This window comes from Diabrotica undecimpunctata, chromosome 4, assembly GCF_040954645.1.
Source record: "Diabrotica undecimpunctata isolate CICGRU chromosome 4, icDiaUnde3, whole genome shotgun sequence".
NCBI classification, from domain to species: domain Eukaryota; kingdom Metazoa; phylum Arthropoda; class Insecta; order Coleoptera; family Chrysomelidae; genus Diabrotica; species Diabrotica undecimpunctata.
This window is the reverse complement of record NC_092806.1, coordinates 46688185-46713530: the sequence shown is the minus strand read 5'-3', so window position 1 is coordinate 46713530 and position 25346 is coordinate 46688185. Positions and strand designations below refer to the sequence as shown.

The window sequence follows — 25346 nt, the reverse complement described above, 5'->3', positions numbered from 1 at the left end:
TGTTATAGTGAGTGTGTCACAAAATATGGTACTGATATATTTATAAAAATGCCCATTTAAAACTTAGAGTTTAGAGAAAACAGTGGCATCATCTGATCATAGCCGCCTTATCTACTACGCTTCAACATACAATGGACCAGTACTATCTGGATGAATACGAAAACGCTTTGACCAAAACTCAGCTTTAAGATGTGGAGAATTTTTGCTGCCTATTTCGGTATACTATGGTAAGTTATAAGAAACTTTTATAAAAAAATGAGATTTATTCTTTTTTTTTAATTTTTGCTACAGGTCCTTTACCAATTTCAAAGGCTAAGTTTAACGGCCTAATGAGTCTTATGCGGTTTTGTAGTACAAAAGCAGTGACATTTTTCCAGAACCTGGCTCATCTCTAGCAGTAAGTTTAAGTTATTTATATGTTGATAAATAAATAAACATTAAAAAAATACATTAATCTTCTTTTTTAGGCAGTTCAAAAATAAAAACGACTGGTTTTTGTCTGTTTTAGGTGACATTGCTGCTTTTGTTCTTGCAAAACCGTGAGTGATGCAGATTTTTCTGCAATAAAGCCGACTTTAGTTTTTGTAAACCAAAAAACTGTAGTTATAATACATTATAATAAAGTTAACTTGTGTTTTATGTAAACTACTGTTTATAATCCCTGTTTGAAATAAAAATAATTTGTTTTGAACATAAAAATGCAATTTACTTAGTTGTAAAAAGAAATGACATCTCTGGTTTTTTTTCCTGCACTCTTCAATGATTTTTATACATTAGTGTTTGCTTCTTTCTTAGTTCTATACTTTTTACAACATAAGTTTTACATAAAAGAAAACAGATGTTCATAAGTACGATTAAAACGCAAATAGCGGATAATACTAGAGTTACCCGGATAAAGCTAGAATTATCCAAGCCTAGTGGATAAAGCTGCAACTAGTTTTACCCATTTTCTGGGTTTACCACTAACATATATATATATATATATATATATATATATATATATATATATATATACATATATATGTTAACAAAAAAATTTATTTGATATTGTGTTAATATGCCTACAATTTCACTTATGTTTTTGTCAAAGTTCCTCCTTTCCGTTTTTGATTTCTTTGTAATAATACAGAATTCCAGAACATCTTATATTCTTTACATTTCGCATTATTACGTGTTCAATTTTAATTAAGTTATTGTTATAAAATGTTTCATTCCTTTTTTAATTTCGTGTTAATACTAAACAATTCAAGAGTTGTCTTTATTATTTTGAATACATTTTTTAGGTCCAAAATAACCGTAGCTGAATGTTCCAATTCAATTTATTTTAAGGGTTGCAAATGATTAGCGAAACAGCTTTATCTAAAGAAATAATATTTATAATTAAAACCGTATATGTAAAGCAGCAATCACGCTAATAGGAAGATTCGAGGAACGTGATAATAGTCACAACCGCTTGATGGAAACGATTCCTCAGATAAGTTGACAAGTACATGAAAATGTGAACAGGCGCATTGTCGGCGGTTTGGTGGCATGCCTCCACCACTCAGCATGATTGAGGAAACTTTCACAATGTTTCGCGTTATCAAGTTTTATAAATTGCCTTTGAAAGTCAACCTGGGTCCTCCACTTTGCATAAACCACCGCATCGATTACGCTGGTGCCACGCCACAACGTATTTTCAGATTGTATCCGGCCCGTTTATATTAGAATTTTATATTACTCGCCGACTTTTATAGCGAACGAGGCACACACTTGCATGACTCACATACTCGTGCTCGTTTATTACTCGCCAAACGCTACAATGGTAGTTTTTCTGAGACCCAGTAGTAGCTGCGGGACCAACCGGCGGATTCCCGATGGACCCTTCTAAAGATAAGAATATTTTATATGCCTAAATTTTTATTTTAAAGTAAATTCCAATTATGTTTTTAGTTTTACGGCACATTACTAACGATTGGAAAAAAATAGTACTAAATATAAAAGCATATTTATTTATTTATCGGTACGTGTAATGCGTATTATTAAAAGAAAACAACTGAAGATTTTTTTTACATTTATTTATTATCGTACGAAACATTGGGGTTACAGGCGATAACAATGGAAAAACATATGCATAGGAATGTTTGCTAAAATATTTTTTAACATTCGGTTAAAATGTGTTTTATAATAGTCCAAGCGATGTTTGTTCTAGAATACCCTCATTGTTATTGTGGCTTATTCCCATTTAAATAGTAATTACTTTAACCTTTATGTCTATACCCAGGTACCTGGGTATCCTTGGTAATTGTTTTATCTGAATCATTGACGATAGTATAAATATTTTTATTCGAGCTTCTAGTTATTCCTAAAATTATTTAGAACGAAGAGATTTATAATAAAAACCAAAGAAAAAAAATGCATATAATATATTAAAATTACCTGTCAAAGTTTTTACACCATTACGTCCACACCCGTGGCACCCGGGTAACACTAATGTTTAGTAAATTATGAAGCTCTGTCTAGTTTTTTTTATAATAAAAGTGATATGGAAACGTAAATAAAAGTGACATTTTAAACACATTGTCCACACTTACTTATATTTACTGAGTGTTCGTTACATAGTGGACGATTACAAACATTACATGATTTTCGTGTCTTTCTTAGCCGCTTTTTCGCTAAAGACATACAAATGTAGCAGTTTCCAACAATTTTGAGGCGTCCAGTGGAATCTCGAAGTGGTAATGACTCTGCAGTATTACTTGAATCTGTAGGTAGAGGTTTTCCTAACATACACTCAATTCCTGACCTTGATGAAAAATTTCGGTATACATTTGGTACTTTAGATCTAGCAGAAATTGCAGGCATCACTAGTTGTTTCCCTAAGTCTTGTAGAAAAATTCTACGCTTACTGGTTTCAGTAGAACTCTGTGGATTATTCTCTGTATAAATTATATAGGTTGCTAGGCAAGCTACGTCTAGGATATTGTAAAAGAAGGCTACTGGCCAACGCAAAGTTCTGCGTTTAGTGGAATAATGAGAAACCATTTTGTCCATGTTGTCTACGCCTCCTTTAGTTGTATTATAGAACTGAATTATTTCAGGTTTATTTTTTGGGCCACTTACATTATCGTTGTCATGCATTGTTGACAGCAAGATAACGCTTTTTTTCTTTTTTGGTACATATGAACAAATAGTAACACGATCTGCACTGAATCCGTGTAATGACGATTCAGGCTCACGCTCTGGCGAAGGCAGCATTTCTTGTGGAATATATGGTTTGTTTCTTTTTAAAGTACCAACTAATGATAAATTCCAAGACAACAGGAAACGGGCTAGTGGAAGAGTTGTGAAAAAATTATCCATTGTTATGTTTCGCCCAGAATTTTTGTATCGGTAACACAAATCTTTTACTACGCGTTCACCTTGATTAGTTTCACGTCCAGTCGAATTTTTTCCAGTATAAATTTGTCCAGTAAGTGGATACGAATTATTGGCGTCACAAACCCACCAAACCTTGATGCCATACTTGGCAGGTTTTGCTGGCATATATTGCGTGAAATGTGTCCTACCTCTAAAAGGAAATAACTGTTCATCCACAGTAAGAGAATCCGACGGTACATAGTTACGACGTAAATTATCATTGAAAAGATGGAATATATCTGTAATAGCTGCAGGTTTATCATTTTGCAAACGTTCTGCAAGTGTTTTGTCATTGTCAAACCGTAAGAATCTGCTGATGCTCCAAAAGCGATTTATGCCCATACTTGCTCGGTACAAAGGATGAAAGTCTGTTTTCCATAAATCTTTCGAGTGCTCTGAATTTAAATGCCGTACTCCTGCTGTAATAAGAATACCTAAGTATGCATCAAATTCTTCTGTTGTGAGTGACTTCCAAACATTTCGAGGTTTGTCGGGGTTTTCAACATTATAATTTTCACAAACGCTATTAGCTTTTCGATTGGTTTCGCGTATAATTATGTCACACATTACGTCACTGAAAACACATTTGAATGTATCTCTAATCGAAAGAGTTTTAGTAGAACGTACTGGGCCCGTTTTTTCACGCAAAAGGTTACGTTTCAGTGTTCGACTTGCAGTAAACGGTTTTCGTTGCCAAATCGTTTTATCTTTTGCAACCAGAACATCACTTTGAGAAGAACTTTCTTGAAAATCGTCAAAATATTCATCACTACTATCGTCGCCGTCGGTATCGATTTCAATCTTATTATTGATATCAGTAAAAACGTCCTCTACGTCAGAAGCTTCATCTCCATCCGGTTTGCTTTGCGAAACATAGTCCTCATCTGATTCCTGGTTTTCGATATTTTTGTCTACTTCCTCATCTATATCGTCTATAAATTGTTGCAAGTACTTCTGTTGCTTTTCATACGTCATTCTAAAATTGAATGATCTATGTATAAAACATTGTAAAAATAAACAGTTATAACTTACCTTCTAAATTCGCTAGCACTCACTTCTCTTCTTGCCATTATTACAAGTAATTACAACATAAAACACGCATATAGTCACAAAAATATTAACAACTTGTAAGCACAGTTAAATAAGCACTGATAGCAAACAAAGAAAAATCCCAATTGTCTGTTATTTTCGGAATGTACAAGCGAAGTTTACCGAAACAATGCCGGGTACCTGGGTAGCACGGGTATAGACTCCCGTATCAGGTACTTGGGTATTGACATAACGGTTAAAATTCCACAAGAAAATAGCTTCAGAGCAATATTAAAAACACCCTCACTTGGGGAAATCGTATATAATCCAAGTTTTTACTTAATCGCTTTGAAATATTATTAGAAATGATAATTGAGCACCCTAGAAGCAAAGGGATATAAGTGACAAAAAGTAAATTTTGAGTAAACGCCGTTCAAAGTTGAGCCTTCACTGTAATTGCCATGATTATTTAATGCTAGGTTTTCTTCTCCGATTAAGTAACTGTAGGCATTATTATTATTATTTGTAACAAAAACTCATAATTTGATTGACTTTACTCATTTTGAAGCTATTTCTAGGTTTCTAAGTAGCACTTATACCTCTTTACTTCTAAGAAATGCAGCATAAAGGTAAAAATGTAAATAAATCATAAAGTTTTTATACAAATTTATTCTTCATCATAACACTAATACATACTTGACTTATGATTCGTCAATATCAGTGTCGTAATGTTGATCCAAATCGCCATTTTCGACTTCTGCTTCTTCTGAGTTTGCTAGTTCTCCAACTTGTTGACCATTATGTCGCAGATTTGTGAAGAACTTATGGTAAATTGTAGGTACGTAGTTGAGTAACTGTTGAAGATTTGAATATTTAGCTTGCTTAATGAGAGGCCTTAGTCAATCGGTAATGGCAAGAGATTTGGCAGGACAGAATTTTTGCCAGCTCGAGTGGGTCTCATAGATAGCTCACTAAACTCTTTACCTTCAGTTGTTTTCTTGTAAAACTGGGTGAAAGGTTTGTCCTGCTAAAAATGTAACCATTGCATACTCTGTATTTCGTTTAAGCTCTTCTTGAAGTATGGCGCAAGTGTTTGGAAGTCCAAAAAATCGTCATTTTTCATCTGTACTGTAAAGAACTTTCTACCTGTAGAAAGCGACCAGCTTCATCCAATGTTGATGTACATACAGGTCCTTTTTGGTTCTTTTCTTTTTTAACTTTATCAAACCAAAGTTCTGGTTACACTGATTATAAGAATGGCTACTTATAAACAAGCGATGATCTATTGTTTGAATATTAGTATTTCTTTCAATGTAGAGCCAAAATTTGACTGTCAGCTGACTCTTGTTTTGGTCTCCGCAATTGTCACTAAATGCAAAACCGATGCACCTAGTGGTGTCTACATTGTTAACTCCTCTAGTCTTGATTAGTTTGGAGTTGGGGATTATTTATCTGGGTCCTCTTGAGTTAAAGAGGTAAGGCGCGTCTCACTTTTAACGTTTTGATTCTGGGCCTGAACTAAGGGACGGGATATCACTTAGGGTACTGAACACGACATCAGATATTTTAGACGTCTTGGATGTGCTCAATATGTTGGAAATGGCATTCAGAAAGTCGAAGTTGAAACCAGTATCGGATGGGTAGCACTGGAATTCAGCGGGTTGTACTTCATTAGGGAAAGCTAGATTTTTAGCTTTTGAGCGGCGTATGCCGAGGGGGCGGTAACCTAATAGGTTTTGGTTTACCCTATTATTTGCGTCAATATTTAAACTTGATACGTAGGGTCTAGGATTGGCGTCTGAAGCAGCTTTTCGTACTGCATCAGCTAACAGATCTACACAGGGAATTTCCTCATAGAGGCTGTGCAGATGGCCATCAACATTTTCGCCTGAAAGGGCGAGGGTGCCATAGTAGTACAGATGTGAGGAGACTTCTATATATTTTAGGAGACAAGATGATATTTCCTGACGTCCCCGTGACGCCTGATCTTCGTGCCACATAAAGAAATGGATGCTAGCAAAATCTCAAAATCTCAATTTTGCTAGCATCTTTTAGGTCATGACACTCATCTTTTGCTGTTGTTATGACTTCCGCCTTGTGCAAGTGTAAGTCTTTTTCTCTCTGAGCTAAAGCTTTTTCTTCTACCAAACCGAGATTTACTTTTATCTGAAATTTGTCACAGACGTCTGTACTTGGCCTTTTGACACTAAGGTTGAATTGAGTATTAAAAATATTCCTGTAAAAGCTTTCCTTTACAGGTTCTTCCTGTTTTTCCTCCTTACAGAAATCACAATTAAGTTTGTACAATATTTTCAAATTGATACTCCCGAGGGAGATACCTCCTATTCCAAGTCTTATTTCTAGTGTAGTTACTTGTGTACCTAGGGAATTTATTAATATGCTCTTTTATGATTTCAATTGACCTTTCAGAAATTTTGTTCGGGGGTAATTTCTTTCGTCTTTTATCTATGCATGCCACGCCTGAGGGAACTTTTTTTTTCCTTACGTTCAGTTTTTAGGTTATATACATCCATGTCCTTTAAAGCTTAAAAAAACGAACTCTTCTTAAAAACACTGTAGTTTAATAACAACAAATTAATATTGCTTTAGAAAAGCTATAATATTATTACCCATCCAAAATGATAACAAACTCAACTAACAGTCTCACACAGTGGAACAGGGGTACAAGTGAACTTGTACCTCTTCTCTTCCAAGCCCTACTCGTAGTTGGCTTGGAGGTTAAGTAACGTGCTGCTAGAACGCAGCATCTGTTAGACCCATCGCTTAGATTTCTTTACCTCCAAATAGAATGAAATATTTCCAGTTCGGCGATGCAGTTATCTCAATATTTACAAAAATGTCACTTACCCCCCTTTACTTCTAGGGTCCTCAATTTATTTCAATTTTTTTTTCTCTTTTTCGTTGCTATATCTCAACAGCTATACATTAAAAAAAATTGTAACGACAAACAAGTTTTACAAGTAAATTTTCTATAAGATAAAATTGGTTCCAAGTTAAAAAACAATAATTAATATTGTGAAATGTTTTTTCAAAGTTTTTTCATGTATTTAAGAGCCACATAGAACTTTCAAAATTCACCCCGAAAATCCTTAAAATATAAAAAAAACACTATACACAATTTTAGCACAATCGATTAAGTAGTCGTTGCAAAATAATGTTGCATTCTAAATTAAAAAAAAAATATATTAATTTTCAAACTCATGCAGAGCCAACAAAAAAGTTTAAACACATAAAAGTTTTTTTACGGATAAAATATTATTTAAGCTGTCAATTAAAAGTCGAGTCATTGAAATTATTTGAATACGATAACCTAGGGTTTTTTTTAAACAAATGTACAATTTTTACATTTTTTTTCTAAACTTACGTCGAATGTTCACAAAAGACGTGTATTTTAAGAAAAACATGGTCAATTAGTTCCGAAGTTATGATCGAACAAAGTTGACCGACATTTACAACAATAGTACGAAGGTTTGGGATCTGTTTTTTAAAGAAATACCTTTGTTGAGCAAAATACTTTGTAGATATAATTTTTTACTTTTTTCCTTTTGTGCAACTTGGTTAAAATGTTAATTTAAAATAGGTAAAAGAAATAAAATAAGACTTACTCACAATCAATTTAATTTTACTACCAAAACGACCGCTTTCGCTTTCTACACTTTGCAAAGCATCTTCAGGTCAAACGGTACAAAGTAAATTCAATGCTGAAATTATAAAAAGCCCACATTAGGGTGCTGTCTTATAAAGATAAAGATCAAAATAGGGTTATAGTAATTATGCCAATATTACGTATTGTCTGTGTTTATTAATATGCATAAAATTGATTAAGCAGACAAAGTAAAAACCCACAAATTGGTAAGATATAATCTATTGAATTGTAATAAATTAGTAACAAACAAAATACTACTTACATGCCGGTACAAGAATGTTTAGTTAATGATTCGTGATACATAGTTCAAACTATCCTGTATTGCTGATGATGGGTGATCTTCGGTTAATATTGTAACTGTCTGACAATTATGTGATTGTTTGTTAAATGAAAGTGATGTTTTACATTTCACTTTTCATCATTTCGTTTACTTTTTTATGGACATTAAAGGTGTCGTATCTTTCTTGAAGTTGTTCAATTTCTAGGCATTTAGTTGACATACAGTTTTCTTTAGTTTCTCTGCACTTTTTCTAATGATTTTATTGACTCGTTTGTATTCTATTGAATTTGTTGTATGTTTGTATTCTTGTATAAGTAATGGATTCGACCGTTAGTTGATGGAAATTCATTTTATCTAACAATAAAACATTGAAAACTTTTATTTTCAACACTTCCACAAATTTTATTTTAAACTATTACCACTACAGCTGTTTCGGCCAGAGTGACTTTCTCAAGTCTTCTTATATCTTTGTTATTTTCGTTTTTAGAACATGCCATGTTACTTCAACGTCTGTCTGTAGCAAGTTCTTTAGCATTTGTATTTTCAGGGTTCTTCAGTTGTGAGATGTCAGATTAATGGCGACGATATAAACAAAATTTACAATTGTTCACAATGAAGCGACACAAAAATGGTCATTTAATATCGTAGAGTACGTACCAGTTTAATATTTTGACGTAGACAAAGGACCATGACTGCTTAAAATCAAATATCATTGATATATTAATCCGGTTTAGTATTGATATAATGAATGCCTAAAATAATTATGAAACTAATGGCAGCATTATTTTGCTTTTTCAGTTAATATATTGACCGGGAAAACAATGGATTAAATATTGATAAAAATATATACATTAGAGTTCTACAAATAATAAATAATTACCCAATTTTTCAATGTCATTCCCATTTTGCGCATACTATTGAAAACATTAATGATAGGTACCTAAATCGCAGAGTATTTTTATGATTTCCGGAAATGCATTATAGCGCTGATAGAACACGCTTTCCGAGCCAGAGTGGTTTGAGTTTTCATTTACATAATGGAACAACAACAAATGCATTTTGTATTAACTCCGGAGATTTAATGGTTTTGAGTGGTGCGAGTTTAGATCGCACAGAAAAGGGGAGGTAAAAAACAGAGTGGGCTTTTTAGGAAGATCGTTACAGTTACAGTCAGTTGTTCGGAAAGCAGCGCTAGAAGGTAACACAATATGACTACGTTATACTAAAAGCGGCATATTAAATTCTAGTAAATATGTAGATTGCTCAAATGTATAATGCATTCAATTAATAAATCATAAAAGAACAGAAAATAAAGTATACGAAAGAGTAGAAAATTTGTACAAATATATAAAATACAGATATACAATTATCTTTAAATTTAATCTAAATAAAAGCTTTTTTGCTTTAAATTAAGCCAATATATATTTTTTATCATATGTCAATATTACAGCTTGGATTATATTAAATTGGCCGTGCATCCTAGTGAAGATCCTTACGAAACTACTTCCAAGAACAACAAAATTACTATCCATGATCTAGAATGCCAACATAAGAACAGTTTTCTTTCAGTCTCAGGAGAAAGTGGTAGAAATTATTTTAATTTCGAAGCTGAGGTAACAACTCCAGTTAATTCATACAAAATAAAAAAAAATATACAAGGTACATCGTGTCATTAAAAGAAATAAGTATATCTTTGGAAGAAAGGAAATGCGAGACCGCAGCTTTCCAGAATATAACCTAAGCCTTAAACCAAATTAACAATTAAGTCTCGTGTACTATCATCATCAATATTAACAGTCGTATTCCATCCATTGTCGGATGTAAGCCTCCCTTAGGAGTGTCTATTCATTTCTGTTTGTTGTTTTTTGCTTCCATTCTTGACCAGCCATTCGCTTGATGTCATCAGTCCATCTGTTAGGTCTGCCTCTACTTCTCTTATTTACTCTAGGTCGCCATTCAATAATTTGCTTCGTCCAACGGATGTCTTCCATTTTTTCTATCCTGTACCAAGTTTCATTTTAACATGGCAATATTTGGCATTATGTTTGTTACTTGTGTACTATACAAACTCAGGTCTTTACTGAAAATATGTTAAATATAGATGTATCTGCCGACTTCTGTTAAGTTATTTTTCTTTTTCTTCTTCTTTTTATGTAGACATAACTCTGTCTGTTTTTCAAGTAAGTTGTCGTTCCATCGTTTTCGTGGCCTTCCTACTGATTGTCTTTCTATTGAGAAACCGTCTCTTGCCGCCTTTACTACTCTATTTGTTGTCATTTGGCTTATATGATCGTTCCATTTTACTCTTTTATTTCTTACCCAGTTCTTTATGTTCTCCACCTTGCATCTACCTCTTATATCTGTACTTCTAGCTCTGTCTCAAAGTGTCTTACCATCAATTTTTCTAAGTGTTTTCATCTATGCTGTTTCTAACATCTTTTTGTCCTCTCTGTGCCAGGTCGTGTTTCTGCCGCGTATGTCATTATTGGTTTGATGACTGTTTTGTAAATTTTGCCTTTCATTCCTTTCCCGATATTTTTATTATTACATATTGTTTTATTCAGGCAGCCTACGGCTCTGCTTGCTCTTTTCACTTGATCTTCCACTTCAGTTTCGAGTTTTCTGTAGCTAGATAATGTGATGCCGAGATATTTAAACTCCATCACTTGTTCTATTATCTGATTTTCCAGCTCCAATTTACATCTTGGTAAATTTGTTGTTAAACCATGCATTTTGTCTTTTTTGGGGAAATTAACATGTTAAATTTTCAGCATACACTGTAAATCGTCTTCACTTTGAGAAAGTAGTATTGAGTCATCTGCATAGCAGATTATTTTAAGTTGTTTTTCTCCCATTTTATATCCTTTTTTAGTTTTTAAGTTAAGTTAAAATGTCCTTATGATCTGAAGATAAGGTGTTTCCTAGAGATCTCAAAATCGGTAGCTACAATACACTGAACATATTGTGAGTAAAAACTATCTTATAATTTTTTATCTTTGTATACTATAGTGGAACTATAACGCATAGTGGAACTGAAATGGAACTGGGTAGGTCATGTAGCGAGAATGTGTAACTCACGATGGACGAGCAAAATTACAGATTGGAGGCCAAGAGCAGACAAACGTAGTAGAGGAAGACCACCTACACGTTGGGCTGACAACATCAGGCGTATCACCAAAAATTGGCAACATAAAGCACAAAATCGCAAAGAATGAAGGAATTTAAGGGAGGCCTACGTCAAGCAGTGGACGTGATAAATGAAAGCTGGATGATGATGATGATGATGATGATGATGATGATGATGATGATGATGATGATGAGTAATTTTAAATTCTATTCTAGTCTATTAGCATGAATAGTTTTGGCCAAATTATCACTTCACGTATGATAAGATAATGATAAAGAAGTACGTGGAAGAGAGGACAAACATCGCTTCCTCTTAGCTTACACCCGATCTACCTTCGGTCTAAGATTGTTATCGAACGGGAATAGTGATGTGAATTAAGGATTCGCATTTGACAAGTATCTATGTAAAATATATAGGAATTGACTATATCTGTTTTTTTATATATTTTGCAATAATACAGTAAATGATTAAGCAGAGTGCAAGAGTATCACTTGTGGTGTAAAAGATGTGCAGGTTGCAGGAGTCAAGAGAATGTGGTTTGTGAGTTCGACTAAGAAATATGTCTCCAATAACGGGGACAAAGTACGGGGAAGAGAGGACAAACATCGCTTCCTAGTAGCTTACACCCGATCTACCTTCGGTCTAAGATTGTTATCGAACGGGAATAGTGATGCGAATTAAGGATTCGCATTTGACAAGTATCTATGTAAAATATATAGGAATTATCTATATCTGTTTTTTTATATATTTTGCAATAATACAGTAAATCATTAAGCAGAGTGCAAGAGTATCACTTGTGGTTTAAAAGATAGGCAGGTTGCAGGAGTCAAGAGGAGGAATGTGGTTTGTGAATTCAACTAAGAAATATGTATCCAATAACTGTGAACAATATTGCATTCTTGTACTTGTAACTTCATTTTCTTTCTGTATTATTATCTAGTTGCTGACCATGGAAATACATACATTTTGGACGACTGGACGAATTATAAGTTGAAGAATGGTATAAGTGAGTTGTTAGGAAACACTTTGAAAAAACGAGGTCGATACTGCTGCTTATCATTACTCGTCTCCATACCATTATTGGATCGCAGTTAGAGGTGTAAGCTTCCTGAACACATCTTACACGTTATTCATTTCCAAATTACTTTCGTATTTACCGATCAATACAACTTAACCTAATCATTAGACTTTTACAAATAGGCAAAAAAGTGAAAAATAAGCGCATAAATATGCAATAATTTATCGAAAAATTATGCATTAAGTATGCATACTGTCAATGGAAGCATCTATTTAATAATGGTATATTAATTGTTTATTTTAATAATTAGAAAATAATATAAATAAATTTAAAAACTAAGTAGGTAATTCTAATGTACTAATTAATTGTAATGAAAGTAATAAACAAGTAAAATACTATTTCTTAGAATTATGGAAACAATAAATTACCAAATTTTTTTCAAAATTTTCAAAAAAAAAATTATGGCTTCCACCAGTGTACATATACCTATTTGTAACTTAAGAAACTTCTTTTCCAACGGATATAATGAAAGCATATTTTAAATTCACAAAATATTTGGTTCTAAATCTATTTTTTTACAAAAATTATCAAGAAGAACGTTAGCTACCTCAGTAAGTTTCTGAGAGCCATTGCTTTTTTGAATTATTATTTCAAGTCTTTTAAAAATATCTTGTTCAGTGTCTCCTTTAACATTTTGACAAGCTGATCTAATTTCTTTTATTAAGGCTATGCTTTCTACCAAGACCAACTTTGATAATTGTAATTGAGTAATAGTTTTTTGAAGCAAACTTAAATTTGATTTAATGAATGAAAGTTGCTGCTGAAAAACGTTGTTTTTAAAAATTTGTTTAGCATCTAGCAGATATTGAAAACTTTCATCCGTTAAAGCGTCAATTATATTTTTTAAATCTATAAAAAAGTCTGAATAGAAAAAAGCGGTTTCTAACCATATTCCCGTCGTGTTAGAACGGTTTCTGGTGGAAGTGAAATATTTGAAAGCATTTCTTTATAAAGTTAAATTCTTATAGTAGATTTTAGGAATAATTTTTTATGCTCGATGTCAGGGAGCTTACAAAAGCAAACTTTTTTCTAATTTCTTCTGCAATTCTGTTTATTTCATGTGCTAAACAAGTAACGTGTAATAAGTTGGAGCACCATTGGATAAAAAAAGCAATAATTTATGGCTAGGCTAGGCTAGGCTAGGCTTTGTTGTGTATGGCTAGCATACACAACAAATTAACTGCGCTGGTACATGTCTGTTAAACACGGGTTCTCATACTTACTTTAATATTTCTATCTGTTCCTTCTCCAATATTGATTTAAGCTTTAACGTCTCATAATTAGCTCCTATATTAACATGGCTTACATCTGATGGTCTCCACGACAGCAATCATTTTCCAATCTTTATAGCTAACTCAGATACATAAAATTGTAAGAACACAACTCAGGGCTCGTATATCAAACGCTAAGAAGGGCCAGAGCACAAAATCTACTAAATATAATACTGATGTGCTAAAATCTGAAGACGCTAGGGATAACTACAGGAACATTTTAAATGAAGAGCTGACAAGAATTGACGAAAATATAAGTATAGAAGAACACTGGAATAAATACAAGGAAGCTATCCATACAGCGGCTAAAGGTTTTTTAAAACCTAATCAGGCTAAAATAAACGAAGATTGGTTTGACGAAGAATGTAGATCCATTAACCAACAGAAAAATGAAGCGTATAAGAGACTTCAGCAGCGCAGAACGAGATCAAACCTGGAAGAATATGAAAATCTTAGACGAAAAGAAAAAAGAACGTTTAGAAGGAAAAATAAAGAGCCATACGAAAACGCTCTAAACGAGATTGTTAACCACCTCAATAGAAAAGACTCGCGAAAATTCTACCAGAAGATAAACAGCTGCAGAAAAGAATTTAAACCCAGAATAACAGCATGTAAAGACAGAGATGGTTCCATAATTAGTGACAAAGAACAGATACTAAACAGGTGGGCGAATAATTTTGAAGAACTGCTTAGCGATAGACGTGAAGAAAACCAAATAGAAATTACTTTGCCTGAAATGGATGAAAACGCTCAAGAGCCGCCCCCCATCGAAGAAGAAATTAGAGAAGCCATTTCAGAACTGAATAATAACAAAGGTCCCGGTTTGGACAATCTTCCTGCCGAACTCTTTAAAAATGGTGGTGACACCCTTTTTAAACACATGCATAAATTAATAACCAAAATCTGGCAACGGAAGGAAACGCCCGCGGACTGAAAATTAGGTGTAATGCACCCTCTTCACAAAAAGGGAAATATGATGGTGTGTGATAATTATAGGGGCATCACCCTACTTAACGTGGCAAATAAAGTATTGTCCAACGTATTGTACAGAAGATTGATCCCCTATGATGAACAAATAGTTGGGAACTACCAGTGCGGTTTCCGACCCAATAAATCAACAACGGATCAAATCTTCACAGTCAGGCAGATTCTTGAGAAAACGCTTGAGTTCGGCATACGACTCAGTCAACAGACAAATCTTCTACAGGCTATGGTGGAATTTCAAATGCCGCTTCATCTTATTCAACTAACGGAACTTACACTCACAGGCGTAGAGAGTGTAGTCAGAATCCAAAACGACTTTTCAAGACCCTTCCATTGTAAAAATGAGACAGGAAGATGGACTGTCGTGTCTCTTATTTAACCTTGCACTAGAAAAAGTAATTCTAGAGTGCCATATTAATACGAATGGCACCATCTTTAATAAATCTGTACAAGTGGTCGGATATGCAGATGACATAGACATTATTGCTAGGTCCACAGAATCTCTGATCGAAGCATTTCGATCACTAAGGGCGTCTGCACTGAGAATGGGATTTAAAATAAACGCACAGAAAACCAAGTATATGTATTGTACTAGATCAGGCAACCAGATACCTAGACTATTAATTGATGATATGGAACTGGAAGGTGTGAACACCTTCGTCTACCTGGGCTCGCTGCTGACCAAAGACAACAATATCAGCGAAGAAGTTAAAAGAAGAATAGTGCTTGCCAATAAGTGCTATTATGGCTTGAGAAAACAGATGGCCCCAAAACTATCCAGAAAAATTAAAGTTGCTATATATAAAACACTAATAAGGCCAGTGTTAACATACAGGTCAGAAACGTGGTCACTTACACAGAACGACCAAGAATTGCTTAAACGTTTCGAGAGAAAAATTCTAAGAAAAATATATGAAGGAATCCAAGAACAGGGTTTGTGGCGTAGACGCTACAACTTTGAGTTATATAGAAGTTTTGGGGAACCTGACGTTGTAAAATTAGCACGCCTTCGATGGATAGGACATGTAATTAGGCGAGATGAAGATGCAACGATCAGAAAAATTTGCGACCGAAGAGGACCAGTATGAAGACGAGCCAGAGAAAGACCAAAACTTAGGTATCAAGATAACATAGAGGATGATCTAAAATACATCGGAATTAAAGCATTGAGAAGAGTTGCCAGAGACAGGGGCGAATGGAAGATTGTTCTGAAGAAGGCTTTGGCTCATAACGAGCTGTAATGCCACTGATGATGATGATACATCAAATTCTCAAATATACACAAAAGGTTTTTGGCGATTAAAAAATTGTAATTGGTCTAATTATATTAGTGAAGCTGACCATTTCTACCTAACCTCACTCTAACTGACAACACTGATATGGACGTCACCCAATTCGCAAACACCATCCGCCTTGCTGCTGAGGCACATATCGGGAAATCAGTCATTTTAGCTGAACGAAAAAGTGCCTCATCAAGGAAATCCTATTGCGAAGATGCTGTGCGGCAGCAAAAATCTACTCTAAAAATTAACAGCAGAAACAAATGTGAGGAGAATCTTATTGCACTAAAAAGAGCAAGAGCCAAATCTAGAAACACTATTAAATTAAGTAAGAAAACTTCATGGAGATAATATATCTCCTCTATAAATAAAAATACTAGCCCAAGCCAAGCTTGAAAAAAAATTGACAAATACAGGGCAAAAAAAAATATTCTTAAAATCTCGAATCCCGTTTTTAATCAAAAGGTTATAATGGGCAATCAAGGGATATACAAGATTCTGGCAGAAAGTTTCGCAACAAATCTGGACCTAACCCTAACCTAACTTCTTCTCTTCCTTTACCCTTCCTAAAATCTGCACTCAAATCCTATAAAATAAAGCTGCTGTCACTGATGACCTTCCCTACATACTTTTACAGAAATTGTCGTCTCTACATCAATATAAACTTCTCTAGATATAAAATAAAATATGGCTTTTCCACAAATAATCTAAGAAATGGCGAACGTTAATAGTATTATCAATAATAAAAATAAATTTCCTGCCTCTGCCTCTGATTATTATAGACCTATGCCTCTTACCTGTACCATGTGTAAACTAATTTAAAAAATTATCAATAAACGTTTTATCTGGTATCTTGACAAACATTATTCTGAAAGAACAATCTGTCTTTCGATGACACAGATCTACTCGCTACAATCTTGTCCATTTTTAGAGTGACATCGCCATGTCATAAATAAAAGGTATGAAGTAACGGCTGCCTTTATTGATATAAAAAAAATCATTAGACACGATTAGTTGACAAGTTATTGCATAATATCACCGGAAATATTATTAATTTCATAACAAATTTTTTGTCTCAAAGGACCTTCAAAGGTTTTGTAAATGGTGTCTTCTCTTCTGTTTATATGCAAACCGATTATACTCCTTAAGGTTCGGTATTAAGTCCTACTTTGTTTAACCTCTCCGTAAGTAATATTTGTCTTAATTTATCTTCTCCTACCATATAGGTATGTAGCTGATTTAATATCATAATGTCACAGTCTTTCAGCATCCACTAGTTCTAAAACTATGCAAGCAGCAATAAACATAATAATCAATAGGACTTACTATCTGGGACTAACTTTATCCCTAGTAAAAACCAAAATTATTAAATTTAGCAAACGGCCTCCAATGACGTTCTTTCCGTAGTTAATCATTGTAAAACCACACCCTCCCCAATAATAAACCCTATATTTCCTATATTACCACCATAACAAACGACATTAAATTTACACTCACAAATCCCATCCGCTACCTTCCAATTCCTCCTTGGATTAGGCACTCCTTTCAAACTAAATCATAATTAACAAAATAAATACGAAACACCTAAAGAACACATGATAAAAGAATTTTTTGAAATTATACACAATACCTAATCACTTTGATCAAGTATTATACACCGATGCTTTCAAAAATTTGTGGGGCATTTGCCGTTCAGCCACCCCTAAAAACAATCCCATTTGTACTTATTTTATTCCTCTTTTGTGCAGCGGACATACTGTAGAATTGTATAGTATACTACAGGCTATTAAGCATATTAACCTCTCGAACAAAAATGTTGCCATTTGTACAGACTTTCTAGCTTCCATATTATGCATTCAGGAATTATTTACCGATCATCCCCTTGGACAAAATATTTATTACCCTTACCACCAACTTTCTACATTAAACACTAAGATTACCTTTATATGGATTCCGTCTCACATTGGTATACCTGGCAATCCAAGTATCCTATAGGTCACACCAAACTAACGCACAGCTTCCTGATGACATCAGATGTTCAGCCTATCTGTCAAAACTGCCAGTGCCAACTAACAGTGAAATACATTCTTACCGAATACCATCAATACAGTGAAATAAGACGACAGCTATATATCAAACCGCAGTTAGGCGATATTCTTAGTGATCCCAACTAGATAGACAATTTTTTAGAAAAATATTATTGTATCATAAACTTTAAAATATGTTTATATGGCATAACTTAATACTACTATACCTCTTGCAATTTGGTTTGTAATCGCCCCCGTGCAAGTGTCCATAGTTGCCGAGCACGTAAATGTAAATAAAAAAAAATAGAAAAATTCTTGAAAAGCTTTTTATTTCTAATATTGTATTAGATATTATCATCATAATCATTTTTTATTATAATATTAAAGATATCTAATAATTTAAAGGCGAGTTAATATACAAGTATATTATCGACGGTCCCATTCTAATACCCCGTATCTACAAAAAAATCAAATTTTAGGTTTTCGCGCCATAATGATAAAGAAGGAATGTTCTGGACTCTGTTTACAAAATCTAGAATCTAAAATAAAATTGCAAGATCTTCGAATATCATGTTTCTATACGCCGTTTCTTCTACAGTCATTTGGCTCCGTGTAATAACCCGTATTCTATTCTATTAGTTTCTTATGCATGTTGCTAGGTTATGGTCAAATTGGTGTAAAAACGTGATTTTTCTTTGACGAAGGCATCATTTATGGTAAGTAACTGCTTTTTGTTTGTTTTTAAAGGTGATTTAATGCAAAAGCATCAAGAAATTATTTAATATTAATAAGAAAATATAACATTTCTTCAATTAAAGACGATACAGGTTATTACTTAAACCCCTTTATAAATAATTGTTTGTTACGGGTTATTAAAATGCTGTTTTTTTATTTTCAGAATCAAAGCGTATCACGTGGAAAAAAATTAGTTATGATCACTATGAACACTGAAACTTTAGAAAGTAATAAACAATTTATTTTATCTACAAATTACAACATTAACTGCAATCAAGATGATAGTGAACTAGCCAGAAACAAATCTTTTCATACATACCCTAATAAATCGTTAAATAATCCGACAAATAGTAATAATAATAGTCATATGGAGTACTCTGTTCTACATGTTCCAAGATGATTTTTGTCAGGAGCTTACGACAGATAATGTGGGCGAAAAAACTTACAGTGTGGTAGATCCAGTATTTTACAATGACCAAAATATCTTACATGACCAAGCACAGGAAAATATACAAATTGAAATCATCGATCAACGTTATGATTTTAGTCCAGATAAAATCGATGAAATCACTAATAAGCATAATACGAAGATACTGGAAAAATCCAATAACAACAGTGGTGAATATTTAGTTATAAAAGACCAAAATCTAGAAGGAAACTATTCACTGGAAATTAATATGGATCTGTACACCATACACGACCACAGGAATGCCAAGGGGAATTAAACTATCAAGGTTAACATACTATTTTCTTCTTCTTCTTATTTTTACTTTACAAATAGGCTCAATGCCTATTTTACTTCGGTTTTAGCCTCAATTGACGTTGTCTGACCATCTTTTCCTCGCTCGTCTCAATGAACTTCTTTCATTTGGCGATTTGTCTCTTGTTATTCGTACTATTTTATCATATTCATACAATTTTATTATGTAAAAATGTAAGCTTATTTTGTCTTTTGTTGTTGCAGATGACATAAATAAAATAGAAGATACTGAAGGACACCAGTGACTTAGAAGAAAGTGAAAATGCAGTGATCAAGTCTCCCATTATTAAAAAAAGAAGAAAAGGGTTCAACCCAGGAAGTTGGAAAAGAAGTGTGACAAAAAATAAAAGAATTTTCCGCGAACAATACATCGACTATCAAAGATAGAGTACCGGTGAAGTAAAAGCAGGAATTTTAAGACCGCAAAGAGAATTATCACAAACATGCGAATCAGAGGCCCGCAAGAAAGCAAAAAATAGACATTATTCGGAATTTTCAGAAAACGAACGTCAATTAATATTTAATAATTTTTGGAAACATATAAATTAGAGTGAAAAGAAAATATACGCTACTTCGAATATTGCATATTTACCGAAGACAGGAAGTTCAGTTGGCGAAGTATCTAGAAGACAAGGCACTTATTACTACTATTTAAGGAATAACGACAATCTCAAATTGAGAGTATGCAACAAGATGTATTTGAGTACACTTGGTCTCAAAGAAGATATGGTACACGATTGGTTAAAAGGAATGGAACTCGGGCTTAATTCATTCTCGTATGCCCTTAACCAAAGATGCATTTCAAATAGTAACAAATTAAAAAGAGAAAATATTATTGAATTTTCTAACAACTTAGCGAAGGTGCCTTCGCATTATTGTAGAAGAGAAACCTCAAAGTTGTATTTGGAGCCGTTTTTCCAGACCAAACAGGATATATATCGAGAGTATAGAAAATATTGCGAAGATAACATGAAAGTTAATTTGATAGTCAGCTATACATTATTTGATAACATTTTTTCTGATATGAATATCTCACTGTACAAACCACGTAAAGATCTGTTGTGGTTACGAAACGAAAAACGTTGAAGAAAATTTGTACCATATACATCTTGAGAAAAAAATGCAGCAAGAAAAGAAAAAGACGCAGACAAGCAGCTAGCCATTCAAGGTTCTATCTACGATTTTTGCATGGACATGCAAGCAGTTAAAATATGTCCAGTTATTACTAAGTAAGTTTTATTACAAAACAAAACTCGCTGTCCATAATTTTACGATTTATAATTTGGCATCGCACGAATGTACAATGGTGGGATGAGTCAGAAGGTGATTTATCTGCTTCCAGCTTTACAACTTTTATATTAAACTTTATTCAAGAGAAGTACGATATTAAGATAGTTTTATATTCTGATGGATGTTGTTACCAAAATAGGAATTGTGTGCTTTCTAATGCCTTGCTAAATTATTCAATTCAGAAAGGTGTCACGATAGAGCAAAAATGTTTAAAAAAAGGGCACACTCAAATAGAGTGTGACTCTGTCCACTCCGTGATAGAACGAAGACTGAAAAACCGTTTCATTGTACTGCCAAGTGATTATGTACGACTTACAAAAGAAGCAAGAAAAAACTCAATACCGTTGGAAGTTTTCTTTGTAACTCATGAGTTTTTCAAGGATTTCTCAAATTCAAAATCATGGATTTACAAGAACATTCGTTCAGGCAAGAAATCAAATGATCCCACTGTCACGGATTTGAGACACTTGAAATATGACCACCGCGAAAAAAATATTCAATATAAGATTGATTTTGGTCATGAACTGCAACCACTACTAGCCAGAACTCTAAAGTATCCCAAAAGTGTTATCTATGACTCACTAAATAAAGATCGACTTCGCATCAAACAAAAAAAGTGGCAATATTTGCAAGAAATAAAGGATTGTCATGCATTTTATGACAATTTACCCCACTCCCCATAAATTGGGAAATAGTTCAGTTTATAAGTATTATTAAACATTAATTTTTTATTTAACTGGTTGCAATTTTTTCTTGTACTCATTATATTTTTACTGTGGCATTTTCATATTATTATTATTTTTTATTAATAATTAAAAACATTGTTTATTTATTTGTTAGTTTTTTTATCAGTTTCATCCCCATTATCAAACATCTACCATTTAAGTAAGTTCATAATACTACCCATTTAACCAATTTCGATTGATCACTGCAATACTCCCGTATCTCATTTTTTTTTTGTACCTAATCACTTTAAATAGCCTGTATTTGCTGTATAATAATAAATATATAAAAAAATTTAAAAACAAAGGATGGTTGACTTTCAGTACAATCCAAATAAGTAAAATTAAAAATTATTTTTAATTTGGACCTGTATTAACTTGTAGAAACAGAAAAATGTTTCTCCTGTAAACTTACGCTTAACTCACTTACGGGGTATTAGAATGAGACCCTCGTTATATTAGAGTTATCTATTTATAGTTTAGTTAAGAGCCTTTTAAACAAAAATGAGACTATTTCGATTATAAGTAAGGGCTATTTCAATGAATGCGTAATCGGATCACTACACGAGTTGTGTAATATATTTAGTCTACAACTAAGTTTCCAAAGAAAAAAATCACAAAACTGAAATTTCTCTCCTCTTGAGTGAGAAAGACTAACAATCTTCATCGACTACATCTCAACAACGATAATACCTATAAACAGGAGTGAATGTATTGAATGTGTTGTGTATGGACTGCAACAAAGTATAGCAAATTTCTCTTTTAGTTTTTTCTTTTAACTATCATTCAAAAATATAAGATAAGACGACCAAAGTAGACTACTTGTAAATTAAATATAAGCTATCAGAATAATTTTCAACTTTAACAAAATTTCTACGAAACAATTGATGGATTCGACCGTTACTTGATGGAAATTCATTTTATGTAACAATAAAACACTGAAAACTTTGTTTTCAAAACTTCCACAAAGTTTACTTTAAACTTTTATCACTACAGCTGTTTCGGCTGATTGCCTTTCTCAAGTGACCTATTTTTGGCATGCGTTAACACTTTATAGTCTCTAATAAAATAGGTTGAGGACAAACAGTTCTCCTCTCCTCAACCTATTTCATTAGAGACTATGAAGTGTAAACGCATGCCAAAAATAGATCACTTGAGAAAGGCAATCAGCCGAAACAGCTGTAGTGATAAGATTTTGAAATAAACTTTGTGGAAGTTTTGAAAACAAAGTTTTCAGTGTTTTATTGTTACATTCTACGAAAACGTTAAGCAGTACAGAATTTCCAAAATTGATGCACGAATCCACGTATGAGATTAACAGTTATATTATGAACTTCTTACTTACTTAACAGTATATTATTTTTTATATCATGGAATATCAAATTATGAAAATTATGGTAAAATGAACAAAATAGCTTATTTTCAATTCTAGTTACCGGACTCCTCCGACCGGTAACTTTTGCCTACGCCCGGTGAAACGAAAGCTCGGCGTTTTCTATGTGGCACATGTATGTTACTTTGTGTTACTGCTATTGACACAAACATAAGCTCATCATTATTTGATTGTGACGATTTACTTAACCAATGCCGTTATATAAATCCTCTTAAAATCTGTGCATCGAAACTTTACCACAATTGGCATTTGTTATACGCATCTAAAGTTTTAAAAATTATATTGTACTTACCAGTATCATTTTCCGTACTATGCATAGTCGTCAAAATTCTGACCAGATTTAAATGTGTCGAACAAATGTTAAACACCTCATTCTCGATCCGTCCCTGAAAAAAAAAATACTTCATGAAAATATCGACAAAATATCAGAAAGTGAGTATTTGTTTTATTGTTTACAATTATATATTAAAAAATTGCTCTCATAAATAATGACAGATCTTGTTAAAATAAGTGGAGTTAATATTAAAGGACACACATTTAATTCTGGCCAACCACTTTGGTTTCGCAAAAAAACCTTGGACGGTTTAAAAACATAAAAATAACTTTAAACTTCAGTCATGGTTTTAACTTGTAAAGTCAAAGCTTAATTGAAGGTAAACTCAGATTATAGGAAAAATATCTAAACCTACAAATAATAGTAAAGTAGAATATAAGAACAAACCTATTGTTTGCAAAGAGTTTTTGGTACTTTTCTTGAAGTTGACCAGAGTTGTAATGTAAAAAACCTATTCCATTCTTTTCTATTTCTTATCAAAGTTAATTAGCCCAAAACGTTCCTATTAAACGAAACTAACTAATCACTGTTGTTAGGCATAAACCAAAATCATAAACTAAACTTTTTATCCTGTTTTTCTTTCTCATTTAATGATCATTGTCGATTTAAAATTGTAAGGCTAAAGCTTTGGGACTTCAGTGAGTTTATTACAACCAAAGCAAAACGTCGACATTTTACAAATCCAGATGGCTGATACATGGAAACAGTTTACATTATGTCGATCATATACAATTTTTGGGAATGTTTTTTGACGAAAGACTATTATAGACTTAACACAGATATGAAGACCTCCAATGTCATGGCAGACAACGTCCTGTATCGAACCAGGTGGAGAGGGCTGATCAAAGCTGCGGATCCTGCAATAGTGCGAGCCTATCACTAGGAAGATGATATAGTTATTTGTAAATTTTCTTCAATATATTATAGTTATTCTTCTTTTAAGCTGATGAATAATATATGAATTTTAATTGTTTATTGAGTGGTAAGATCACTACTCTGGAACGGTGGTTAAATTTTTAGCCAGAACATGGTTAATCCGGCACTACCCTGGCGTCTTCTATCCTGATACTCGGCCGAAAGATGCCAGGGTGTCTTGCTCCGTGACTTTAGATGTCTAAAAAATATTTATCCCACCGCTGCCTGCCAGAATTCAATGGATACCTTCTTAGGCTCTTACTGAACTCTGGAAAGATAGCAATTAAAAAATAAAAAAAAGTACATATTGCACATTAAAAAATATTGCCAAACTAGTCAAATTTATTGCGACCTTTGTACGACAACAATTGAGAGTCTGATTTTAAAATCCTTATTCACATTTCCAAATCACTTATTCCATATATTCACCATGATATACTCTATGATACAAACGTAATTATGGATGAATAGTTTTCTGTCAAGAACAAAGTATTGGCTTAACTCGAAAATATACAGAATACAACATTAATAATAACTGCAGGTTCTTTTCACATCAGCCGCATGGAAAGTTTACAAAACTTTTCTGCGAACTACCTTTAAAAATCAGAAGAAAAGTTCGTTAGCTTATATGCAGAGAACATTGACAATTACTGAATCCTTGAGTGAATTATATACAATAAAACAACTATATACAAATAATTTCATCAAATAAAATATCAATTACACCTTCTAAACAATCCAAAACAGCAAGTTTCATGTGGTCAATATCTCATATCTGATACTGGTCTATAATAAAACGAAAAAAGCTTATAATACATACATAGCTTATAACTAAGTCTATCTTAAGTGGCAGTGATTACAGTGTCGGTTTCTGATTTTAAGTCTTTCGTTAAACAAAAAGTGCTAAGTGAATAGAAAAATAAATTACATCAAACACAATCATGTATACAACTGTTAGGACTATAAAAAAATTTATGGTGTGAGATAAACACTGATCGCTAGTTATTCATTGAAATAGCTCGTTTGCCTCTATAGCACAGCAGACTAACTCATAG

The 25346-nt window shown here is 33.1% G+C and overlaps 2 protein-coding genes and 1 long non-coding RNA gene across 4 annotated transcripts in view; 1 reads left to right on the top strand and 2 right to left on the bottom strand.

The window, feature by feature from the left end:
• Positions 1 to 25346, bottom strand: part of LOC140439484 (LIM domain only protein 3-like) — a 431220-nt gene that overhangs the window by 94224 nt on the left and 311650 nt on the right. For both annotated transcript variants that reach the window (XM_072529429.1, XM_072529430.1), the window contains exon 3: positions 23335 to 23428. In XM_072529429.1, coding sequence (XP_072385530.1) covers positions 23335 to 23359 — 25 coding nt within the window. In that variant the 5' untranslated portion in view covers positions 23360 to 23428. The remainder of the gene's footprint in view (positions 1 to 23334; positions 23429 to 25346) is intronic.
• The window catches only part of LOC140439487 (uncharacterized), a 254156-nt gene that overhangs the window by 105808 nt on the left and 123002 nt on the right, over positions 1 to 25346 (top strand). The window lies entirely within an intron of this gene.
• On the bottom strand, positions 1783 to 4600 carry LOC140438005 (uncharacterized). The gene is made up of 3 exons (XM_072527726.1): positions 4432 to 4600; positions 3877 to 4375; positions 1783 to 1866 (listed from the first exon to the last, which is right to left on the bottom strand). The coding sequence occupies exons 1-3, from the start codon at positions 4467 to 4469 to the stop codon at positions 1783 to 1785; spliced, it is 621 nt and encodes a 206-aa protein (XP_072383827.1). The 5' UTR covers positions 4470 to 4600.

Coding starts and splice junctions, on each gene's coding strand:
- LOC140438005 (XM_072527726.1), bottom strand. CDS start 4,469: ATGGCAAGAAGAGAAGTGAGTGCTAGCGAATTTAGAAG. Junction 4,376..4,431: donor AGTGCTAGCGAATTTAGAAG/GTAAGTTATAAC, acceptor ATTCAATTTTAG/AATGACGTATGAAAAGCAAC. Junction 1,867..3,876: donor ACCCCGACAAACCTCGAAAT/GTTTGGAAGTCA, acceptor TCTTATCTTTAG/AAGGGTCCATCGGGAATCCG.